The following is a 21,376-nucleotide window of genomic DNA, read 5'->3' as shown; positions in this document are numbered from 1 at the left end:
GAGCACATTTGTCTTGGATCCATCTATTTGGATTTCCACTGATCACCTGAACCATGTTCAACCGAGCCTGCTGTGAAGGACTGTGTGCTTCACTCCAAATATAATGACTCCATTCATAATCTCACCATGAGACTCTCCATAATGGTAAATACCTCCCCTGATCACATCCAATTACTGTTTCAACACCCCTCCCTCATTTCTTAGTCACGTAATAAGCATTACTGTAAATCACCCGGACGCAATGCAAAGCGAGTTTGTGTCCGTAGCTGATGCTTCATTGAGCTATAACGCCAGTGATTCATGCATAGTTATGAGGACTTAAACAAGCACTAGTAATCAAACACTGCAGGCTGCTCAGTTGATACTATTTTGCTGCATTGTGGGATATGTGAGCGACTATTTGATGGAATGGATGTAGTACCACTTGTGTAAAGCGGTTAAATAACTAATTTTCCAGGTTAACCTGCATTGCAGCTCCTCCACAGAAACCAATAAAAAAGGAAAGGCGGGCTGTGTCGTTCCTGCTGCGGGCTACACAGTGAAGATCTCCCCAGATCGGCTGCACCGATCCGGCTGACTGGAGCCGCTGCTTACCGGGACAGTGACGCATTCAACACACGTGCAAATGTTTGATCCGCTCGCAGGCACAGAGGCCGGCGGCAATGCGACACTCACCCCGCACCCCGTTACATCAGATGAAGCAGGACACTTCACTGAGGTGATATTTACAGAGGAGTCTGCGGACAGCCTATGTACGCAGCCTGTCTTCACACGGGAATGTGCGCAACACACACACACACACACACACACATACGTGTCAGATGATGCGGACTTTGCGCGCGGCCAAACGCTGTATCAGCGGTTTTCTGTGACAAACACAGACGCGCATCATCCTGTAAGGCACAGGCAATGAATGGGGGAGCGGAGCATCCCCACCCCATTGCGATTAATGCAGTTCTTACCCTCAGTTATTGCTCCCAAAAGGCTTTCATTCTCGTCATCCCGCGCTGAGAAGAACTTCAGCATTTTATCCCGTTACATCTGAGTGCCGAGGGAAACGGATTCAAGCAGCACTGCCTCGTTCACAAGCGGAGGATGGGATGATTTCGCCTCTCTACCCCCCTTCTCTGTGATCTCCCTCCTCCCGTGTCTCTCTGCGGCTCTTTGAAGAAACTCAAGAGGTGTGCAGAAATGTCCCTCCCCAGTTTGCAGTCTACACAGCCCGCAGGACAGCGCACAGGCCAAGACAACAGGGATGTGATGCCAGATGCGAAAAGCCTGCCTGCACGCACGCACGCACGCACAGATCATACTGAAGGAAATATCTAAGGCTTCTGCAAGTCAGCATCACCGAATCAGTTCATCATTCCCATGCAAAACTGCACAATAACACCTTTAATATTTACAGGATCTTGTCAATGACCACAGCACCATCTAAAAAATGTTAATCACCTTTATTTTGTTTCATAAACAAAAAGTCTTAAGACTAGCTGTAATGACCACTGTAATCCTGACCACGACTGACAATGTGGTGAAGGGGTTTAACCGTTTACCAGAAGGGAGCATTTCTTTATTTTCATATAAGTGCACAGGCCAGTCTGACTCGGACACCCGTGGTCCATTGTAAAATAGAAAAGTCTCTGGTTTGAGGGGATAGTGTCTGATATGTCTGGATGACTAGACTTAAAAACATTGGAGAAGGTTTCTCGGTTCATTGCAGTCCAGTCCGTGTGCACGTGAACTTCATGTGTGTCAGTTTGCCTCGTTCTTTGATGCTTCGTCGAAGTTCTCCACCAGATCTGCAGAGCATCAACAGCACATTGTGAATTATTACACTGTTGCAGTAGACAGAATATCCCTTCTACATAGTGGATCTTACATATTTAACTAAATAACACAATTTTTAAATTTACTGGCCATTTAAAAATGTATGAAATCCTGGGATAGCTATGTGAGAATTAATCCAACTATGTGTGAAGTGGTCTGACTTTTCTACATCTAAAAAAAGGTCCATACCTGGAACATCATCATCCTCTTCCTCGATGTCCTCTGCCTTTGGAGCTTTGCTGTCGAGAGCTGGGATTAAAAAAAAGAAAGCTTCGTCGTCATCTTTGGTTGAGAAATTATTGTAATCAGATATGTCATATATTATAAAAGGATGGTGATCTTCTATATTTTTCTTATTCACAACAAATCCCATAAAAAGATCAAAACCAAAATGTGTTTATCCTGCCAACAAATATTGGTAATATTAAACCTCCATTGTTGTCCAAAAACTATTTATACTTTATACTGGGTGACAATGTTGCTGCATTATCATGAATACGTTCAGAGTTTACTTTGGGTCATACAGAGTCCTGCTGCTCTAAAAACTCTATATAACACCAGATGTGTATTAATCCACCGCTGAAACTAGTCCCCAACACATTCACTATTTACTCCTGTTTGAGTAAAGTATGATAAAAACTACAGTACCCAGCTGTTTAAGGACATTATGCTGCCCTTTAAAAAAATTACTTTTACTTATTATTAAACATTTAGCATGTGTTACCATAAGCTCAGGGACACCAGAAAGAACTGAGTGATGATTTTATGAATTCAAGGGATATATAGTTGTTTTTAAACAAAATAGACAACTCCAGAATGGAAAGCAAACCCATACTAACACGTATTAACTTTAGTTAGACTTTGCTTTTCTATTCGTCAATGATAGTCAGTTATTTTGTGCTGCGACTTGGATGATATAGTCCATTTTCTGACCTAAATGCATAGAACATAACAAGAACAACCACCTCTAGCCACGTCATCTACTAATGTGGGCTGAAATCACAAATTTGGCTCATCAGGCTTTGCAAACTGTACAACAGACGACACCCTCTATCCTCAGACCCTCAATTCAAATACTAAAAATAACACCAAAAAAAAAACATTAAATAGAAAAACTTAAGAAGGATTAAGAGAGGAGGGATTCCAGGTTATCTGAAGACAACACGATAACATAATAATGGTCGGGCACTGGCTGGTTACTACATGCTTACAGCACAAACATGCATTCTCCTTGGTCTTGACTTGAATTAGATATTTTCATACATAAATTGGTTCAGATCAAATTATTCTGTCACATGATTTAAAAAAAGAACACAACTATATTCTAGCTGCACTATGAAAGGCACAAATGTAAACATACATCACCCCTCATCATTGTTAACCACACAAAGGAGGTGTTGTAAGAACTTCCTAGAAATGAAACTTTAATCACCCTGTGTTGTCAGTTACAGACGCTTCACCAACAGGAAGTGACTAAACTTAAGTAAAAGTCGAAATATAAACTGTCTACTTAACAACAGTGAAAACTGGACTTTCACAAGCGACGATCCTTTTATCATTTTGTCAAAAACAAGTTGAGTTGGACAACATGATAATGCATTTTCATTAGTTACCCCTCACATCAGGAAACACTATACGCACCTATAAACACATCCTGCGCTCACAGGACAGATCTCCTTTCACATCTCTTTAAAAGCGACAGTGAAACTCCACAGGTCTACGTTCAGTCTCACCCACCTTGCCGAGGGAACTGTTCTGCCAGTTTGCGCAGGCTGCTGAGGCTGTCCGCTCCCAGCTGACTGAGAATACCGGGAAGCATCTCTGTCAGCTGCTTGGTCTCAGCGTGGCCCGTGATAGCGAAGGTGTTGGCGGACAGAGAGGCCTGAACTTTGGGGTTGTTGAAATGGATCACGGTCCCGTCGTCCTTGATCATGTTCACCTGCGAGGAAAAGACCACAGTTAGGACAAAATGTTTAGAAGCCATAATGATGAAGAAACAGATGAATAAGGGGTCTGGTCTACAAGGCCACATAAGGATGCATTAATGCTCACATCAGAACAGATGAACACAATCACACTGATGTACAAATAAGAGAATATTCTGGGTTTCCTTTTACAGAAGATCCATACAAATTTACCTCCTCAATACCAGCAATATTGTTGACAGCCAACTTCTTTAGTGAACTCTGAAGCTTTTTGTCATCAGCCGTTGCCGTTCTGTGAACCACCTTCTTCTTCCTGCGCGCAGATCCCTACAACCAAATACGACATTAGACTCCAACAGCGACTTGGAGTAAAAGAAAACAGAAGACTCTAAAATCAATACACATGTAAATCAAACAATTCACCATGTAGTTCTGTTCAAGACCTGCGGAAATTCAGTTGTTTCTTGTGAACAATAGATGTACTGAGAGGGACATTGTGCTGGTGAAAAAGTCAAATAATATATTTTAACAAATGTGAAAGTTCGTTCTGATCTTCTGAAAGGATGGACATAAGTGACAATATGAAACACTGTATTTATTTTGCTGCTTTAAAATGTATCATAATGCAACCATTATATACTTTGAATTAGGGTTGCAAATAATTGAGTAACTTTTTTTTTTACTTTTAAAAGAATGTCAGAAAATGCTATGGTAGACCATAACAACTTCCCAGAGCTCAACATGGCATCTTCAAGATCGCATGAAGCCAAAAACATTTGATTTCCCAGGTATAAAGTACCCAGATCTTCCCCATTGTTGGGCCTATAGAGCAAGCGAACCATCGTCTCGGGCCTGCTGAGCCAGCTAACTTCCTGTTTGCCCTCCGCTAACTTGAATGGGGATGAAATGATTTAATCACGCGGCTCTTCTAAAGTTTCCAGATGTTATCGGACTGAATGGGTCAAAATATGAAAAGTGTCATTTTGCAGGGGTTGTGACCCTCAAATTTTAGTGCCCAATGCCATCATGTGACGCCACTTCCTGGGTCACCAGTTACTCCAATGACGGCGCCGGTGACCAGGAAGTACGACGCATTATGAGGCCGAACTCTGTTTTCTCAGCTAATACAGCATAACATGAGTTATTTATTTCTTTAATTACCAACATTTTCCATAAAATGCTGCTTGCACATCCTCATAACACTTGACAAGGTTTCCCTTTAAACTGCCATAATATTAGATAACACACAACTCCCCAATGAAAACAGACCACTTCCTGTGTGTCACCTTACCTTTCCTCCTATCCGCACCTGGGCTTGAAGTTTTGCTAATTTTTCTTGATTCATGGTCTCCCCTACAGTGTAGGAAAAGTGTAGACAGTGTTGAAAACAAACATAATGTTATGTGTAACAAGTTAAGGCTGCTGCTTCCTCCCATGTCGACTGTGAGCTGCAACATTAGCTGGAACAACAACAACAACAACAACAACAACAGGCGCAAACATCCAGCTGATGACCAGCACAGACACAGACCCGGAAGAGGCGGATTACCGACAAACAGGCGTTAAAAAGGCAGAAAAATTAAATTAAATAATAATAATAATAACTCAGACAAGCTCCAGGCTGTCAGCAGACAGTGTGTGTGTGTGTGTGTGTGTGTGTGTGTGTGTGTGTGTGTGTGTGTGTGTGTGTGTGTTAGCAGCTGCAGACATGAAAACACAACACAGGCCCGACAGACTGAACACACACACACACATCGTCGTGTGTGTGTGTGTTCAGTCTGTCAGTCCGACCACACGTCAACAGCCACGCGGGCCACAAACACCGCACATCACACTCGACATTTATCAGCACGCATCGTCCCAAACCTGCTCAGATGTGCACACAGACATGCGGTAGTGAAAGATGGAGGTTATGAGGAAGAAATTACGTCACACACCACGCAGACTCCTCCTCCTCCTCTTCCTCCACCTCTTCTTCTTCTTCTTCTTCTTTTTCTTTGTTTCCGACCAGCTGGAGGGCTTCCCTGCCACCTACAGGTCACTTCACAGATCACACCTACAAACGCTGCTCACCTGTAAAGTGATGCCGGATCTAAAAGATCACCCCAAGCGTGAAACATTTTTTTTTGTCACAATGAAAGACAAAAAATTAATGTCAATAAGATTTTATGACGAGGGGGGAAAGTATGGAGAATTAGCATTAGCATTAGTATTATTAGTAGCAGTATTATTATCATATTTGACCTTTTCCACGTACATGTCTGCTCCACCTTACAACTGTGTTTGTCCTCTGCTTTACTGTAATACTTACAGTTTCCATTTTGAGATCACTTTACTGTAATTAAAGGAAAATCTCTCAAAGATGTGTGAGCAGCGTGCCACCTAAAAGCCAAACGTTAACCGTAAATCCCCAGAGCAGCAACAGGAGCTGTGATTAGTTCTGCCAACATAACAGCTGGACAACTATTTTGTTTTCTACTTTGTTTCATGATGCACAATTTAAATGCAGATTGAATTAATCAACTCGTATGACCTTTTTAAAACATTTTATGGTTGAATCATTATAATAATAATTATAATTGATTTTAATTGAACACTGAGAAAGTATAATTATCCCAGCGTCACTCTCAGGGCTCCATACAGAGCATTACAGACATTTGCCTTTTTGGAGTAGAATAACTCCCCCCTGACACACATTACCTTCAATATCACCTGCTATACCAGAACATTTTTTGAAGTATTCAATTTGCTGTGTAATATTTTTGATTTGATTTTCCATTGTCACCTTTATTACACAGTTCCGCTCAAAGAAATGGAAAACATTTCACAAGAGAGAGGGAAAGATAAACATTACATTTACAGTAGTTAGCTGTAAGCAGACCAGCGACAGACCGGCAGCCTCTGTTCTGTCTGATTTCATTCTTGAATGAAAAATGCCTGGAAACAATTTATCACAATCTGCTACTGAAAGGCAGCAGCATCAAAAAACTAAGATATATTATCTGTATGCTACAGTTTTTCAAACAAAGCTGGCTATGAGCTCAGTCCATCACCATCATTTTGCACATTCTGCTGCAGACGATTGTGTTCTGCTAAGCCTACATGAACTGTACTGACCACGTGTAGCCTCCATTAGTTCAGATCATAATCACGAGTCTATATCACTTTACTATTCACAGGTGAAGTCACAAACACAGGGCAATACTGTGTTGTTGACGATGGCTACTGCCAGTGAGAGCAATAACACAACAAGACAAAGAGAATCAAACACATTCAGTAGAAGTTAAGGACACAGGCTGGAGCTGCCGTATGGAACTTTCTGCAGCACTGAGAACAAAGATGGTAACTTTTCCAATTGTTGTGCCCCCAGAAATGGGTTTCCGTCAGAAATCCAGTTCAGTGTGTTGTGTTGTTTCTGTAACCATAGCAACCCAAAAGCAGGAAACAGGAAGTAAGTTCACCATGCGGTGATTGGATGTCATTGTGATGGGACATTGATCATGAGCAGTTGTTAGCTCCTTGGTTTAGATGTTATTCTTCATTTTCCCTCTGTGCTAAAGCAACGTCTGTAAGTACCATTCATCTAATGACATGAAGCTGTCGAGTTATTTGTGTTTGCATGATTAGAAGTGCGGCTTTGTTAATGAATTGCTGGTTGTCTTTTAGACCATGCTAGCCGTGTCTTTATTATATTAGCTACGTGGCTAAGCTAGTTAAGATCTGCTTAATGCCTGGATACTGTTGTGATATGTGTATTTCATCAACAATGCTGTTTATTAATGCAGATATTTTTACTGTATTGTAATTGCAGTTTCACAAGATCCCAAGTAAACTTTATGGAATTACATCACATGTATCCTGGAGTTTTTTTAGGGAATGTTTAAACTGATTGGAAACAGTCCATGACACCAATAGAAAAAGTGCAATAAAGGACTGACTGAAGCAACCTAACTGGGGCTGTAACATCTCTCTCTGAGCACAGTTTTTGTTCAATGCCCCTGATGCATAAAACAGAGCTGAAAGTTATGAGCAGAAAGTTAATCCCACATTACACAATAGACCGCAGCACTGCCAGATGGTGATCATTTTACAGCTCAGAGAAATGAAAACCAACTTTGTAATGGTAGTTAATGTAAGACTCCAAACGAGCGCCTTGTAATGGGTACAGTACACTCTGACTGTCTGTAACTCCAACAAACATCTTCACAGCTTCTTCATGTCTGTCTCACAGGTGTTCTCAGGTCAGGGATCAGGCTTCAGGTGATGGATCTGACTGTAGTGTCCGGTAGAGGTAATCTACCAAGGCAGCGGCAGTCAGACGGGCCGGCACCAGAGTTGCTGTTCTCCATCGAGCTGCGGAGCACACTGCGCTGCCAACGGTGTAGGTTATGAGATTTTGGACCTCCGCAGCTGTGGAACAGCATGAAGATTTTCCTCAGAACAGCCTTCCTCAGCAGGATGTAGACCCAGGGGTCCAGGATCTGGTTCCATGTGGCCATGCGTACCACAATCAGGAGGCTGAGAGACGCTGGCTCGTCCTTGGCTCTGGTGCTCAGCATGATGACACGAATCTGGTGGAGAGGTCATAAGATAAAATAAAGTGACAGAAAAACCTTAAGAACTGCAGCTACAAAACTAATTGGTTCAATAAAATTGTGGTAGTTTATAGTTTGTGGTAAAATCATTCAGTGGATAACTCATGCCTTCCTCTAGTTATTTATTAAATAGACATTAAACATTTTCACTGCCTGATTGAAAGCATTGCCCTGCATTGCTCTCAGTGTTTTTGCAAGATATGCAGATGCTTTACTGGAGAAATAATTTATATTCACTGTTACACAAAGGAGTCCATAAAGCAGCAATTATGCTTTCCAACTCATCTTTTGAAGACTGATGGTGTCTATCACTAGGCGGCTTCTCATGAGCGGCACAGTCATTATCTTGAACAAATGCACAATTATTCAATTCTCGAGCATATGCATGATGATTGTAAACATAAACATAAATAAATGGATACTGACTACACTGAAAACATGAAATTATTGAAAATTGTGAAAATCATCCCCCTTTAAATAACCCAGAAACAGTGTTGGCTTATTTTAAATCACCACTTCAGTCTCACTCAATTATGTTCTCTCAACAAACACATCAAGGTTTGTTTTCGTTGGACTTCCTTCATAACAAATGATATGCAAATTATGTCAAACCCAAACTTAACTCACAGCAGCTAGATCTTTTGAAAAATAGTAGGCCTGTTTCTTAAAACGCCTCTGTCTGTACCGTGTTGGGTGCAAATTGGTTGTCAAGCAAACCGGCACTGGGGGAAAACTCAATAATCTAAAAGAAAATTGCTAAAATTCGTACAGGACTATAAAAACTTTTAGAAATATGGTCAGTGTTTTGCCCTATAAATGTAGTGAGTGTGCAGATCACAGCAAAGGTTTGGAGCAGCTATAAGAGGTATGAAGGGAACATGTTACACAGAGCACATTTATGGAGCAAGGGAGGAAGTTGTTCAACCAGGATGAAATGGATATTTTGGACAGGGGCGTGTGTCTGCTCATACTGCAGCTTTTTGGGAGTTAAGGGGGGAAATCATAACAGTAAACTACAGAATGAGTCTCCATTTCATGAATGAGTGGAGGAGCGCTTCAGCAGCAAAGAATTAGAAGGATGGGCAGATTGAAAAGCAGCAGTGTGAAAAACTGAAAAACAAGCTCTTCCTGCGTGCTTTTCCTTTTCATCACACATCGGAGATGATGATAACCTCGGCGCCCACTTTGTACTTATCGATGTTCAAAATCTGTGACAGACACACTGACAAATAGGAGATGTAGTTTGAAGATCAGAAAAACTGTGGCATGTGGGAATGTAAATGTAATGATCAATGGATAATTAGTAAGAAATAGAGCTCAGTTGATATATGAGCCTGGATTTATAAGGATTCTTGCGGCTTCAGGCAGATATATGCGACTCTTAGTTGACAGGACACCTAGAAGGAGCTTCTGCAGTGTCAACCTGCACTCTCTTTGATTTAGTCGTATAGCACAGTTAAATGTCTACTGTGGAGAAATTCTTACCAGTAATGGGCCCCAGCACATGCAGGACACCAACATGATAGCCAGCAGCTGGCAGATCATCTCTATGTGATAGGACGTGCCTCTGCTGTGTTGTTTTCTGCGGAGTCTGGCCATCAGCAGAGTGCAGCCTGTCAGTGTATTGCACACAATGGAGAGCAGTAGGGCCAGCAGCCCCAGAATAGAGAAAAGCAGAGGCAGGAGCACATCTAACCAGTCTTTGGGCTCCTCCATATGGAAGAAGCACCAGCTCCTGGAACTCTGAACCTTGTAGGGTCTCCACAGCAGCACAGGCAGCACAGCCACCAGGGCAGCGAGCAGCCAGGTGAGTCCCAGCAGCCTTTTCATGTGGTGGGAAGTCAGCGCTGTGGAGTGGAAAATTGGCCTGGTGACTCCAATGCAGCGCTCCACTGCCATGGCACTCCCCAGGAACAAGGGGCTCAGGCCAAAGAACACCATGCACGCCCCAAAGGCGCTACACACGATGCGGTGAGGGTCAAACATCTCCCATTTCTGGTGGGAGCTGTAGACAAAAAGCACCAGGGACCCGATGATGAGGTGACCCAGCAGGTCTGTGACCACCAGGCTGCTGGCAAACAGCAGGAAGGACGCCTTGGACTTGATCCGGATGCGGTTGTAGGATTTGACAAGGATGATGAGGGCGAGGATGTTGGAGATGATGCCCACGGTCATGGAGATGACCGAGGCGGTGATAGACAGTTCCTTTTGGCTGCAGGTGCTGTTGCTTGTTCTGACCTCTGAGCTGCAACCTGCCTCTGAGCTCCCATTGGCTAACATGGTGAAATCTGAAGGAGAGGATAAATGGTCGATGGCACGCGTGATTAATCTAACACAAAATATTTGGAATAAAACTTCATAAGATAAGAAAAGTAGTTGTTGTACATTTAGTTTGGTGAGAGATTTATTCTAAACATCTAGAACACTTGTGTTGACTGATTTGTAACAGATGATAATCTTAGTAGTAATGTGTTTACTTCTCTCTACACAGCTCACATGCAGGTTTGGGTGTGACTATTGGTAAACAAACATTCTTTGCAATGAAGTATGAAAAATATACCAGTACCACCAAAACAGTGGTGCATGTTTTCAATCAACATTTCCAATAATTGTTTTTGGAGCATAAGTCTTGAGTGCAGTGACTATTTTCATGAGAAAATCAATCAAAAAATATCTTGATTTGAAAAATGTCTCACAATCTCATAAGCCAGTAACTTTAGTTGATGGTCGAGACTGGTCTTACCTCAGGTTTGATCTTCTCTCACACAACTCGCCATAAATCAACAGCCTCCTCACTCCCTGTCTTTTATTATAGCCAATAAAATAAAGCTACGTCTCGTCGGCTCTTAAATGCCATTGAACGTCCAGGAACTTCTCTCCTATCGAGGCAGCAGCGATGTGTGCAACTTGTTCCGTCTGCGCTCCGCTGGTGCCAAATCAGTCTGTGAAGCTCCAGTCTGCGAGCTATCAGTTCTCAAACTCAAACCCACCTTGGAGGCTGTGCACATTCGTCGCATTCTGCAAAAATCAGCATAAGTGTTTAGTTTGGTATCGACACTGGCTAGACCTAACAACAAAAATGACAAAATAATGATGATAAATTACTGATAAACTGTTGCCAACATACGCACGCAGGTCATTCTGGTAATTACGCACGATCTCCCCACTTTGAAGTACGTGTTTGTATGATTGTGGTTCATGTGGAAGCCAACCAAAATATTTTCTCCAGGGATACACAGATATGTATCTTTGCATTACACATTATCCCCTATCAATACACTCTATTTTTGGACACACATTCTGCAATACTTCACTCTGTCATTGAGTGTCTTTGGCTCATCCTGCTGCTTGTGTCTGTATCACAGAAACAGGTTGTCGAAAATTTAGCATGATGTCCTGGAATTACAGGCTGCATCTGTGGGAGCATGAAGTGTTACAGAGACTACAGCCATGAATATCTTCATTTAGACGGCATCATTTGTCCTCTGATGTCCAAACAAATATCATATGAACTGTACTGTGAATAACAATTAACAGCACATAAAGTATTTCCTCCTACTTCTTTGTTCAGAGCTAATTCATGTGCTTTCAAACTATTTGGGCTGTTTAACCCTGGAGAACCCAAGAATCCTTTTCTTCTTTGGAAAATTATGAACTATGCATTAAATGACTGCTATAAGTTCACTGAACACCAACATATCCACTTTTTCAATATTAACCCTTTATCCCTAATTTAGGATTAGGGCCAAATTTGACCCATTGGGCTTTAGGTGTATCATTTCAAAGAATCACAATAACAAACACTGTCAATGCAAACTATTTTAAACTTAGGAAAATAATCAGTTAACCACACAGCTACATTTAACAATGTTTTTTTTGCTTTATTTGTTGCATGTTAGAACTGGATTTCAAATGTACAAACACACTTTGGCCAATGGAAACAAGAACACAAGGCCAAAAAACTAACACCATGGGTCTTTTCTTATCAAAAAATCAGTTCTGCTAGAGAGAGGAACTCACACTAGACATTGTGGTAGTCTTTGAAACAATTTCTTTTTTTGTTGATGCAGAGAGGAACTGCACATTTTTCACAGTGCATTTCAGTTTTGAAGTCCTTGCACACAGCACATCGACGGCAATTTACTTATTATATATATTTATATATAAAATAAGTAATAAGTTATTATATTATTATAGTTATTATAAGTATTAGTCTCTGGCCCTGTACTACCGAGGTAACTTAGCAAAATATATTATACAAATGAATTTATTTCAAGGCTTTAGCCAAATACAGGACTGTCACCATTCTCCATCTACAAAGTCACTCAAAGAACCAAAGGGTCATTTTTGACCCGACATTTTTTAACCCATACACCCAGAGGGTCATTTTTGGCCCATCGTTTTTTGAACTAGCTCAGAGTTGCTAATTTATCCAAAAAGAATATAAAACGTACTTCTAGGCATTCTGCAAGCTAATACTAAATAGATTAACAAAACAATTTGACCAACCACTGGTTTGCTGAGAAGACCATTTTGTTTGGGTAGGTTTCCAGCTCAACGAAACAGCATGTGGTCAGTCATCTTGTCACTACCACTCTGGCTCATGTCAGTTCAATATTCATCCACTAAGTGTCTCTATGCAGGGGTCAGAAGTGGCACTCCGGGTAGCAGCAATTAACAGCGGCCAAATTTGACCCCGTGGGTTCTCCAGGGTTAACCTGGCTGCGCCAGTGACACCAGCTGTCTCTCTTTCCAGGGAGACCTGCGTTGGAAGCGGACATGGACTCAGACATGAAAAGGAAAAGAAAACAAAGAGCCCTAAAAGGAGAAAGGGTCGAAGGTCAAACAACAGACCTTTTAGCTCACTGAATCTGACAGAGCACTGAGAAAGTTATTGACTTTTGTGAGAGCTGGCAGTTTAAGACATGATAGAGAATGAATGCAATGCTCAAGCAGATACAGAATATGTACATAAAAAATTTCCCTTGAATAGTCTCTTGAGTGGACGCTCATACATACAGCAAGTATGCATATAGAGATATCTGTCAATAATTACTCATCACACAACAGAGGAAATCAGTTGTTAGCTTCATTCTTAAGTGAGTGTTGCCACCGAAATCTTTTATGTAAGTAAAGGATGTAGAGGGTTGAGTCTGTCTTATGGTTAATGGATGTTTTGAATGTCAAATGAATGTGTCAAATCAGACTCCAGGATTGAGAAACACTGGAGTAGACAACTCTAGTCAATCTGATTTAGGGGGCTTTGGTCAACCTCAGCTTCCCTTTGTCGTCCAAAGAAAGCTTTATCTGTCTCAACATCCGGTCATTTTGAACATTTCAAATAAATGACATTTAGTTATTGTTAAACAGGTACCCGACATTACACTCTTACAGAGCAGCTCAAACAGAGATTTTGTAAATTCCATACATCGTTCTTCATTGTCAAAGCCTGGCGCCTACTTTACCCACAATACACTAACCAATAGAAGTATGGTTGGAGATTCAGGTGTGTTGTGCCAGTATCACTAATGTAGACTCAAGCAGAGATGAGGAGCACGCTACAGAAGTCTAACAATCTCATTCTAGCTCACCGGATTTTCTTTCTTAATTTTCAAACTTCAGCCTCAACTGACACAAAAAGCTTTACACAACTTGTTCATAAAAGCAGTAGTACTGCCCGACCAATATGTACAATCAGTTCCACTTCAAGCTAAATTGACCATTTGAAATCCATTGGATCAACTCAAATAATGTTGTCACAATGCTAAAAACACGGCTCTTAGCTCGGGAAAAGTTGACATTCACAATTATGCAGATTGTTGAAAAGTTATCTAAATTATCCAAACTCGTGTATCTTTGGAAGCTTCAATTTTACTTTGTCCTTCACACAACCGGGTCAGTGACACCTCCAGAAGGTTCAACATTAATGTTCATCATCTCTAAACAACACTCTGAATATATGTGAGATTACATTCTGCGATCCAGCTCCATCTCAACTCCGTCCTTCAGCCTTCCTTCCCTGTTCCATCTTCCCCTGGCTCGGTGTGGAGCATTTCATCTCCAGTGGAAATGTATTTGGTTTTTTGTTTTTGTTGGCTGCTCACACTACTCACTCTATGTCTCTCCCTAAATGGTATTTTGGTGAGTTTTCGTTCATCCAGAAACTCAATTTAGTTTTGGAGATCCTCTTTTTCTAAGCTGTCTGTTTGCAGTAGTTGTTCATGCATACTTAAGCTCTTGGTTATAGCACTTCACCCGCTATGGAGGGAACTTGCTATCCAGACAGGATATTTCAGAGCGATATTTTGTCTGAGCAGGGCGGAAGTTTGAGCTTTTAGATGATGATTGTGTGATTACTTTGATGAGGAAGCCACGCCACCTTCATACCCCACTCCTCCTCGCTCAACACAAGGAGCAAATATCTAAAATGAGGGAGAAAAGGTTTTTGGAAGAGGAGAGCAAAAGTAATATGATTACATATTTCTTTAAGTTCCAAAGAGGGTGCAGACACGCTACACTTGTCAAGCCCATAGACTCTGGGGTCATCATATTGATGGATATTGTGCCCTGACGTCAGCCCTGTGCCTCAAATAGCTTAACAAAACACTGCCTGGTGCCAGGCAAGTGAGCCAGACGACCTTCAGGTCTCACATCAGATATCAAATATCATTTCATCAGGAATTTTGTGCACGTAAACCCACTTTCTCATCAGCCTGGACACCTCTTTGCAATGATTAGGTAACTGATTTGAACTGAGGATGATCTTAATCCATGCAATGAGTTGTTATTCTGTTTCTGTCACAGTCATTGTTGCAGTGCATTAGTGTGATTTCAGTGGATTTCCAACCATAATTGACCAGGGCTATTCTTATCAAACTTTACAGCTGAATGGCATTTCCTTTAAATAAAAGTTAAACTGAATTTAAGCTTGATAAGACATTGAAGTCCCAATTATTGCAGCACCCTGAAGGATTTTAATGCTTTGTCATGCCTGAAGTTCAGAAAAAATGCAGACCTATTTCCACCCTCCAAAGCATAATTTCCTCTATGATTTCTTGTCCAAAAGAAGTTGTGTCAAATGTGCTCTTCACTCTCCATTGCTCTTCTCTTCAGAAATTACAGCTAAGTGGAAAGAAGAGGAAGGAACGTCAGGCAGAGGCTCGATCTACAGTCAGACTGCAGCAATGAAAATGTAACAGCCATAGGTGGAAACTTTCATAACCCAGTTCCTGTTTATAGTTCATAAATTGTGTACTACAAAACAATGCAGTGCTTCATTGAAAATATGTGTGTTTGATGTATTATGTTGCTAATCTTTGCTCATAAGCTTATCAACGAACCTCCACTGCTTCTGTCATATTAGTTTCTAAATACTTTTACAATTCTGCGTTTTCTCTGCCAAAATATACACCCGAAAACTAATAATTAAAACTAACTAAAACCCATTATTTCTTGTCCTTTTTAAGCATGTGGTCAAATAAAACTGCCTTTCTATCACTTAATGTTAACCCTGTCATTTCTAATAATCCCTTACGGAATTATATCCTGCGTCCACCAAAACAATCCATCAAAACAAAGAAAAAATTCTACAAATGTATCTCTACTCAAATCGGAAAACTATATTTGTCCCTTAAGGGCAAATTTTGTCTTTAAAGACAAAAAATATAGTGTAAAGGTAAACAAAATAAAATGACGAAAGCTGAAAAACACAAGAGGGAATTTCTGGGACCAATCTACAATCGTCCAATAGTGTCCAAGTGCAAAAGTGCAAATGCATTTATACAATTATACACAAAGTGACACACTCTTTTAACTCAGCTGTCTTATATGAATAACGTATACTGTAGCCAATAGAGTGTGTCATTGTCAGGAATCGCTCATAAAGGGATGACGTTTTAAATAGGCAGTGGAGACACTGAATTTCACTAAATCTAAGGTATCAAACACAAGTATGTGTAGGTCTGGATGACCTCAACACCTGCACCTATGAAATCACCAAAGCATACTTACATTTTCATAAAATGTGTAAATACAATGTATGGGGAAAGGCTCAAATGTATCTTGGTGAACCTAATCGCCTTTCTTTTTCACTGGTGGTGAATTGATTGATGAGTGTGCTGTGTCTGTTCTCACTGTAAAAACAGAATATCTTGTCCTCTCGCTGTGGTAACAAAGTCCTCCTCCAAACTTTCCTGTGTGGCCAAATGGTCACTAATTATACGACAAGGTGACTGCTGATGAAATCTTCTCCCAGGTGACATTACACTTTAAAGTGTGGTGTCACACAGTGTCTGCTGTATGCCGTAATGACCGTAACAGAGAAGTTGGTGACAATGCAAGCCAAGCACAGGCACGGGAGTGCAATCATATTCTTTTGTCAGCTACATCAAATGGGGCTGCTGTAATAGACCGACTGCCACAGTGGGGATTCAGATGGAGCTGGAGTAGATTGAGTGAGATGGGAAAATAACCGATAATGGGGGCTTTTTGCCAGCAGCACTGTTGCTTCTTCCTACACGTTTCCGTCTAATCACACTAACACTCCTGCGCCAGGATTCACAGGTGACAAAAGTACTCTTCCTCTGCTCTTCCTCATCTTGTCCCTGTCATCATTTCTTCTCTGTCAACTTGACCAAATGATTTCCCTCATTTTGGAAATTGTTGATGGAGCCGCGTTGCCATGGGACGAAGTTGCAAAATGTGTCAAAGCTGTTTATGAAGCCAAGAAGGGACAAATGATTAAAGTGGTCAGTCCAGAGTATAAAGAAAATCCTCAGTTTGAACACAGGTTTGGTTAGCTTCTTTGTGCTATCATCACCTCAAATTCTCTCCCCTTGCTTATATCTCACCTTTCCCTTGTGCTTAGAAACAGCAGTAATTTGATCCTTGAGGTTTCACTACTTTGTAGCCACTGAATTATCTGACAGTAACTGAGAATAAGAGAACAACTGTCAGTTCCTGGCCTCCCAGATAATAAACTCGTATTTCATTGAAACAGAAACTTGAGAGAGCAGCGCTCTGTAATGATACGTGTAATCAATTCATAGTCCCTCTGAGATTGTCAGACTGAACCTAATATCTGACCTTTATGAAGGCAAGAAGCTTGGATAAAGACTACAGCTTGGCAGCAACGCCCAGATTTGTGGTAGCATCAATTATGCTGTGATTGAAGCAGGAAGGGATTTACGGTGCAACCATCTATTAGAGGGGAACGAAGGGATCAGTGTACATCTCAGACCTGCTGTTATTGTTCTGTTTTTTATCCTCTAAGTGACTAAGACATCTTGGTTCGTTGACTCTAGTCTACTACAAACTTAATGGCTGCTACAGTCTGAACAACAAAATCAAGTCGGATGCTGTTTTTTTTCTTCCTTTTTTGCATCAATAATCCTTCTTTTTACTACTGTGGTGTTGATGCAAGTCAGATTTCAGAAGGACCAGACATGTGCATTGACAACACTGAGAGTCTGCAGCCATGCTAGCACCTCAGTGAGGCTGTACTTTGAGCTGTATGTGAACTTCAGCATGCTAACATACTCACTATGTGAATGCTAGCATGTTGGTGTTAAGCAGGTATAATTTTACCATGTTTACTGTGCTGAAATTAGCTTATTAGCACTGACACAAAGCACAGCTGAGGCTGATGGGAATTGCTCATTAGTTTTGCAAGTGTTTGATCTGACTTTGATTTCGCTTCATTATCAGGTTTCACTGAAAACGCTGGTTCATATAACATTTGATCATCAACCAAATTATTGTACATATTGAAATCTTGGCCTGATGAGATGAGAGGTCTGAGCATCACCAAAGTAATAACAATTCATCGTCTGCATGACAATCAACAGGAAGACATTTAACTGAAAACCACAACCAGCCTTGTGGTGACATGAGAGGAAAAGTCAGAGGATCAGCAAAGTGGTGGTAGACTTCATCCTCTGGGGATAATGAACATCTGTACGGACCTAGATGGGAATCCATGCAACAGTTGCTGAGATATTTCAGTTGTGACTGGCCAACTAGCAAATGCTGCTTGCTCCAAACCATGAACATCTGGAGAGAATTACTTTTTTTTTAAATGACAAAAAGACATTTTACAAAGCCCAATCAGTCCCATTAACATTATGCACAGAAAAATGAAATCAGCAGGTAAGTAACAGAAAGCTGTGATCAAGGTCAGCTGGCAAACAATTATGCTTAGCCTTCCAAGTGTTAGTTTTAACAAACATGGCTGTATGTATAACCATGTATTCGTTTCTGCTCATCACAACGAAGACTGGAAGCATGCAGCTTTCGGTTCAAAGACAAAGCTTTCGTTTGCAATTTTGGCTGCAAAAGTTATTGTGTAATTTTCCCTTGTTCGCCTTTAATAGCACTGTGTCTGCAAACCTGATGTAACAACCATATTATTAAGTGGAAGCAGAGCACTGTGCAGAATGACTCAGTTCTCTGCACAAGGAGCTTGTGCATTAAGTCGGCAGGACAGTCAGGGTCAGTGCTCACAGAGAACACTATGACCCATGGCGAAAAACAAACATGCTGATCCACCATGAAACATACAGCTGTTACCCAGGAGGGAGTCAGGAGGGCGATCACTCCCCCCATGTCCCACCCACTACGTGTGTCACCATGTTGCAGCACAGGGGAGTGGAGGCACATTTGATTACTTACCTCAACGTATTGATGAGCAGTGAAAACCATTCTGACAGTTTTGCAAACCTGAACAGCATGTTGCAAACAAAGCAACTATTTGAGTAAAGAAAGTAAATCTGTGTTATTGTTTCCCCATCTGAAAGATCCACACCATCTTATAGTATTGACCAGCTCTTTTAGTTTTCATAAAACATGAATAGATTCTAATCTGTATAATCAAATCTATTATTAGACTATAATACATGCATTTGATATATCTGACAAAGATTTTCACACATATTCAAAAATATTTTATTGTATTTCTTCTAAGTGCTGAGTGGTTTGACTCATTCCCCACAACTACTACTAAATGCCCCGTAATATTAAAAAGATGAGTAAAAATAATAACGTGAAAAAATAGGTAATATAACATTACCTCAAGTGTATAATTTACATGCAAAAACAGTTGACACTGACCAATACAGCAGCAGCACACATCTTCAAGGTGTACACAAACTAACCTCGTGTGCATTGGGAAAAAACCCTCTGCAAATGAATCTAAAGAAAAGTTAGTTTAGCAAGAGTTTATTTCGCAAGATTAAAATTGCATTTGTTTTTCAATAGCTGAAATAGTTTATAGTTTAAAGGCAGCCAAGAATAGTTCATGGTATGTCAAATGATGCAGTATGAATTCAGTTGACAGCAATCGCTGTGAAATTTCCAGCTCATTCCAGAGATCTTGATTGTGGAAATGTTAATGGATATGCAAAAAAAAAAAACTAAAGGAAAGGAGATGTGTAGATATTGAAAATGATCTCAGCAAAGCAGAGGCCAAAAACTGGATGGAGTTGAATTAAGAGCCTGACATTTATGTATAGGGCAAAGAACTGCCTTACTACAGTATTCTGCAACGCGGGATTACCGCCATCAGTAAAGCAATAGTTAAGCACTCGAAGCATAAACCATTCGCAAAATGGTCAGAAACGTCTTCCCTGTCATCCTGTGGAGATATTATACAGTAGACTGTTAGCACATGTTCATGTTTGGAGATGACAGACAACTCCGATTCCTCATTCTGACACTGAAGGCCATTTTAACACATTTTATTTGGCTGCTCTGATTCAAATGTTATAATGCATTAACCTTACCAGATGGGTTTGAGAATAACTTTTAATGCTGTCTGCCATAGTGTAAAATTTAAATCACCACTAGGAGTCATTAAAGTCAAATTCTGCACATGGAACAATTTTACACATCAGAGTCTGTTTACAGGTCTTGGGGAGTACAACTGAATACACACAATAAAGCACCCAGGCTCAGTGTTGGTTCGTTTGAAAAGTTTGAAAATCAAATAAGTCTGGGGTTGTTGAAGGGCAGTCAGAAGCTGAATTGTATTGTGGGTAATCCAAGTGCCACGTTTTTAAAAAGAAGAGGAATTTGTTGAATAAAAAGGACAATGTGTCTGAATGTGTTGCATTGATTTAGATATTTTTTTGAAACTGTCCATTGGGAGTGTGATAATGTTATGGCAGTGCAATGCTAAATCAGTGGAGTACTCTTTCAGGAGTGCACACTTACTATACAGTACATCAGAGCAAGGTTTTTTGAGATTCAGCAGCTGGGATTTGTTGAATTGAATTTCATTTATGATGAATTTGAGATTTCTGTGTGCCTAGAATAAGAAAAAAGGCAACAACAGCTGCCACATATTTGAAGGAGACAGCACAGAGAATCAAAACGCTTGTTTTATGTAGAAGTATGAGCCATTAGACAACGATTCTGGGTGACAAAATATTGTTAGAAGTTTGATTCTTTAATTTACTTCCTCCTTTATTTGAAGTACAAACAAATGAAGAGTTAAACTTCTTGATATGTGTTTGGTCTTCTTTACAAGGAGCCTAGGCCGTATATAAGTACAGGCATTTATTCATTACAGTGATATAATTGCCTATATGCTATGTTACAAAGCCTCCTATGATTTCCTGGTCCTTCCAGAGCGTCCAGGTGGCCTTGGAACCTTCATTGTGTCTCGCTCCCTCTCTACATCAGTCTTTTGACATTTGACAGCTGTCTAATGTGAGGTGAAAACTGACTCCCCAATGTCACGTCACAAGCATACAGACAACATGTGCATGTGCAAAAGTCATATCTGCAAAACGACTGATTTCTATGTCCTCGCTTTTTCTCCCTCTTTTCACGATCTCATTCATTCAAGAGACGAACAGGTGACAACAAGTCGAGTGGACGCTCTCTGTCAGATGAAAGAGCTGCTAATGTGTCAACACTCGGTTACTCATCACATTTGAAGACAGGAAATTGTCCCATTTTGATGGTGCTCTCAGTGTGTGATCAGCAAGACGATTAAAAATTTAAAACAGTGGCTCATTTAGCCTTTGTTTC

General features: G+C 40.7%; 2 protein-coding genes across 2 annotated transcripts; both read right to left on the bottom strand.

The window, feature by feature from the left end:
- Nucleotides 1–1,439: 1,439 nt before the first annotated feature.
- btf3l4 (basic transcription factor 3-like 4) lies at nt 1,440–5,711 on the bottom strand. Its single transcript, XM_070831854.1, has 6 exons — nt 5,619–5,711; nt 5,044–5,105; nt 3,966–4,079; nt 3,565–3,766; nt 2,017–2,076; nt 1,440–1,799 (listed from the first exon to the last, which is right to left on the bottom strand). Exons 2-6 carry the CDS (start codon nt 5,095–5,097, stop codon nt 1,753–1,755), a joined length of 477 nt encoding a protein of 158 aa, XP_070687955.1. The 5' UTR covers nt 5,098–5,105; nt 5,619–5,711; the 3' UTR covers nt 1,440–1,752.
- Nucleotides 5,712–8,008: 2,297 nt separating this feature from the next.
- On the bottom strand, nt 8,009–10,627 carry ptgfr (prostaglandin F receptor (FP)). Its single transcript, XM_070831843.1, has 2 exons — nt 9,833–10,627; nt 8,009–8,323 (listed from the first exon to the last, which is right to left on the bottom strand). The coding sequence occupies exons 1-2, from the start codon at nt 10,625–10,627 to the stop codon at nt 8,009–8,011; spliced, it is 1,110 nt and encodes a 369-aa protein (XP_070687944.1).
- Nucleotides 10,628–21,376: the final 10,749 nt, after the last annotated feature.

The sequence above is a fragment of the Pempheris klunzingeri genome, chromosome 6, assembly GCF_042242105.1.
Source record: "Pempheris klunzingeri isolate RE-2024b chromosome 6, fPemKlu1.hap1, whole genome shotgun sequence".
NCBI lineage: Eukaryota > Metazoa > Chordata > Actinopteri > Acropomatiformes > Pempheridae > Pempheris > Pempheris klunzingeri.
The sequence above is the reverse complement of the archived record's forward strand: the minus strand, read 5'-3'. Positions and strand labels throughout refer to the sequence as shown.

Excerpts from the sequence above, each read along its gene's own strand:
- btf3l4 (XM_070831854.1), bottom strand. The coding sequence starts at position 5,097 with ATGAATCAAGAAAAATTAGCAAAACTTCAAGCCCAGGTGCGGATAGGA. Across the intron at positions 4,080-5,043 it reads AGGTGCGGATAGGAGGAAAG|GGATCTGCGCGCAGGAAGAA; the intron begins GTAAGGTGACAC and ends ATTTGGTTGTAG. Across the intron at positions 3,767-3,965 it reads ATATTGCTGGTATTGAGGAG|GTGAACATGATCAAGGACGA; the intron begins GTAAATTTGTAT and ends TTTTCCTCGCAG.
- ptgfr (XM_070831843.1), bottom strand. The coding sequence starts at position 10,627 with ATGTTAGCCAATGGGAGCTCAGAGGCAGGTTGCAGCTCAGAGGTCAGA. Across the intron at positions 8,324-9,832 it reads TGTGCTGGGGCCCATTACTG|ATTCGTGTCATCATGCTGAG; the intron begins GTAAGAATTTCT and ends CCTCTCCACCAG.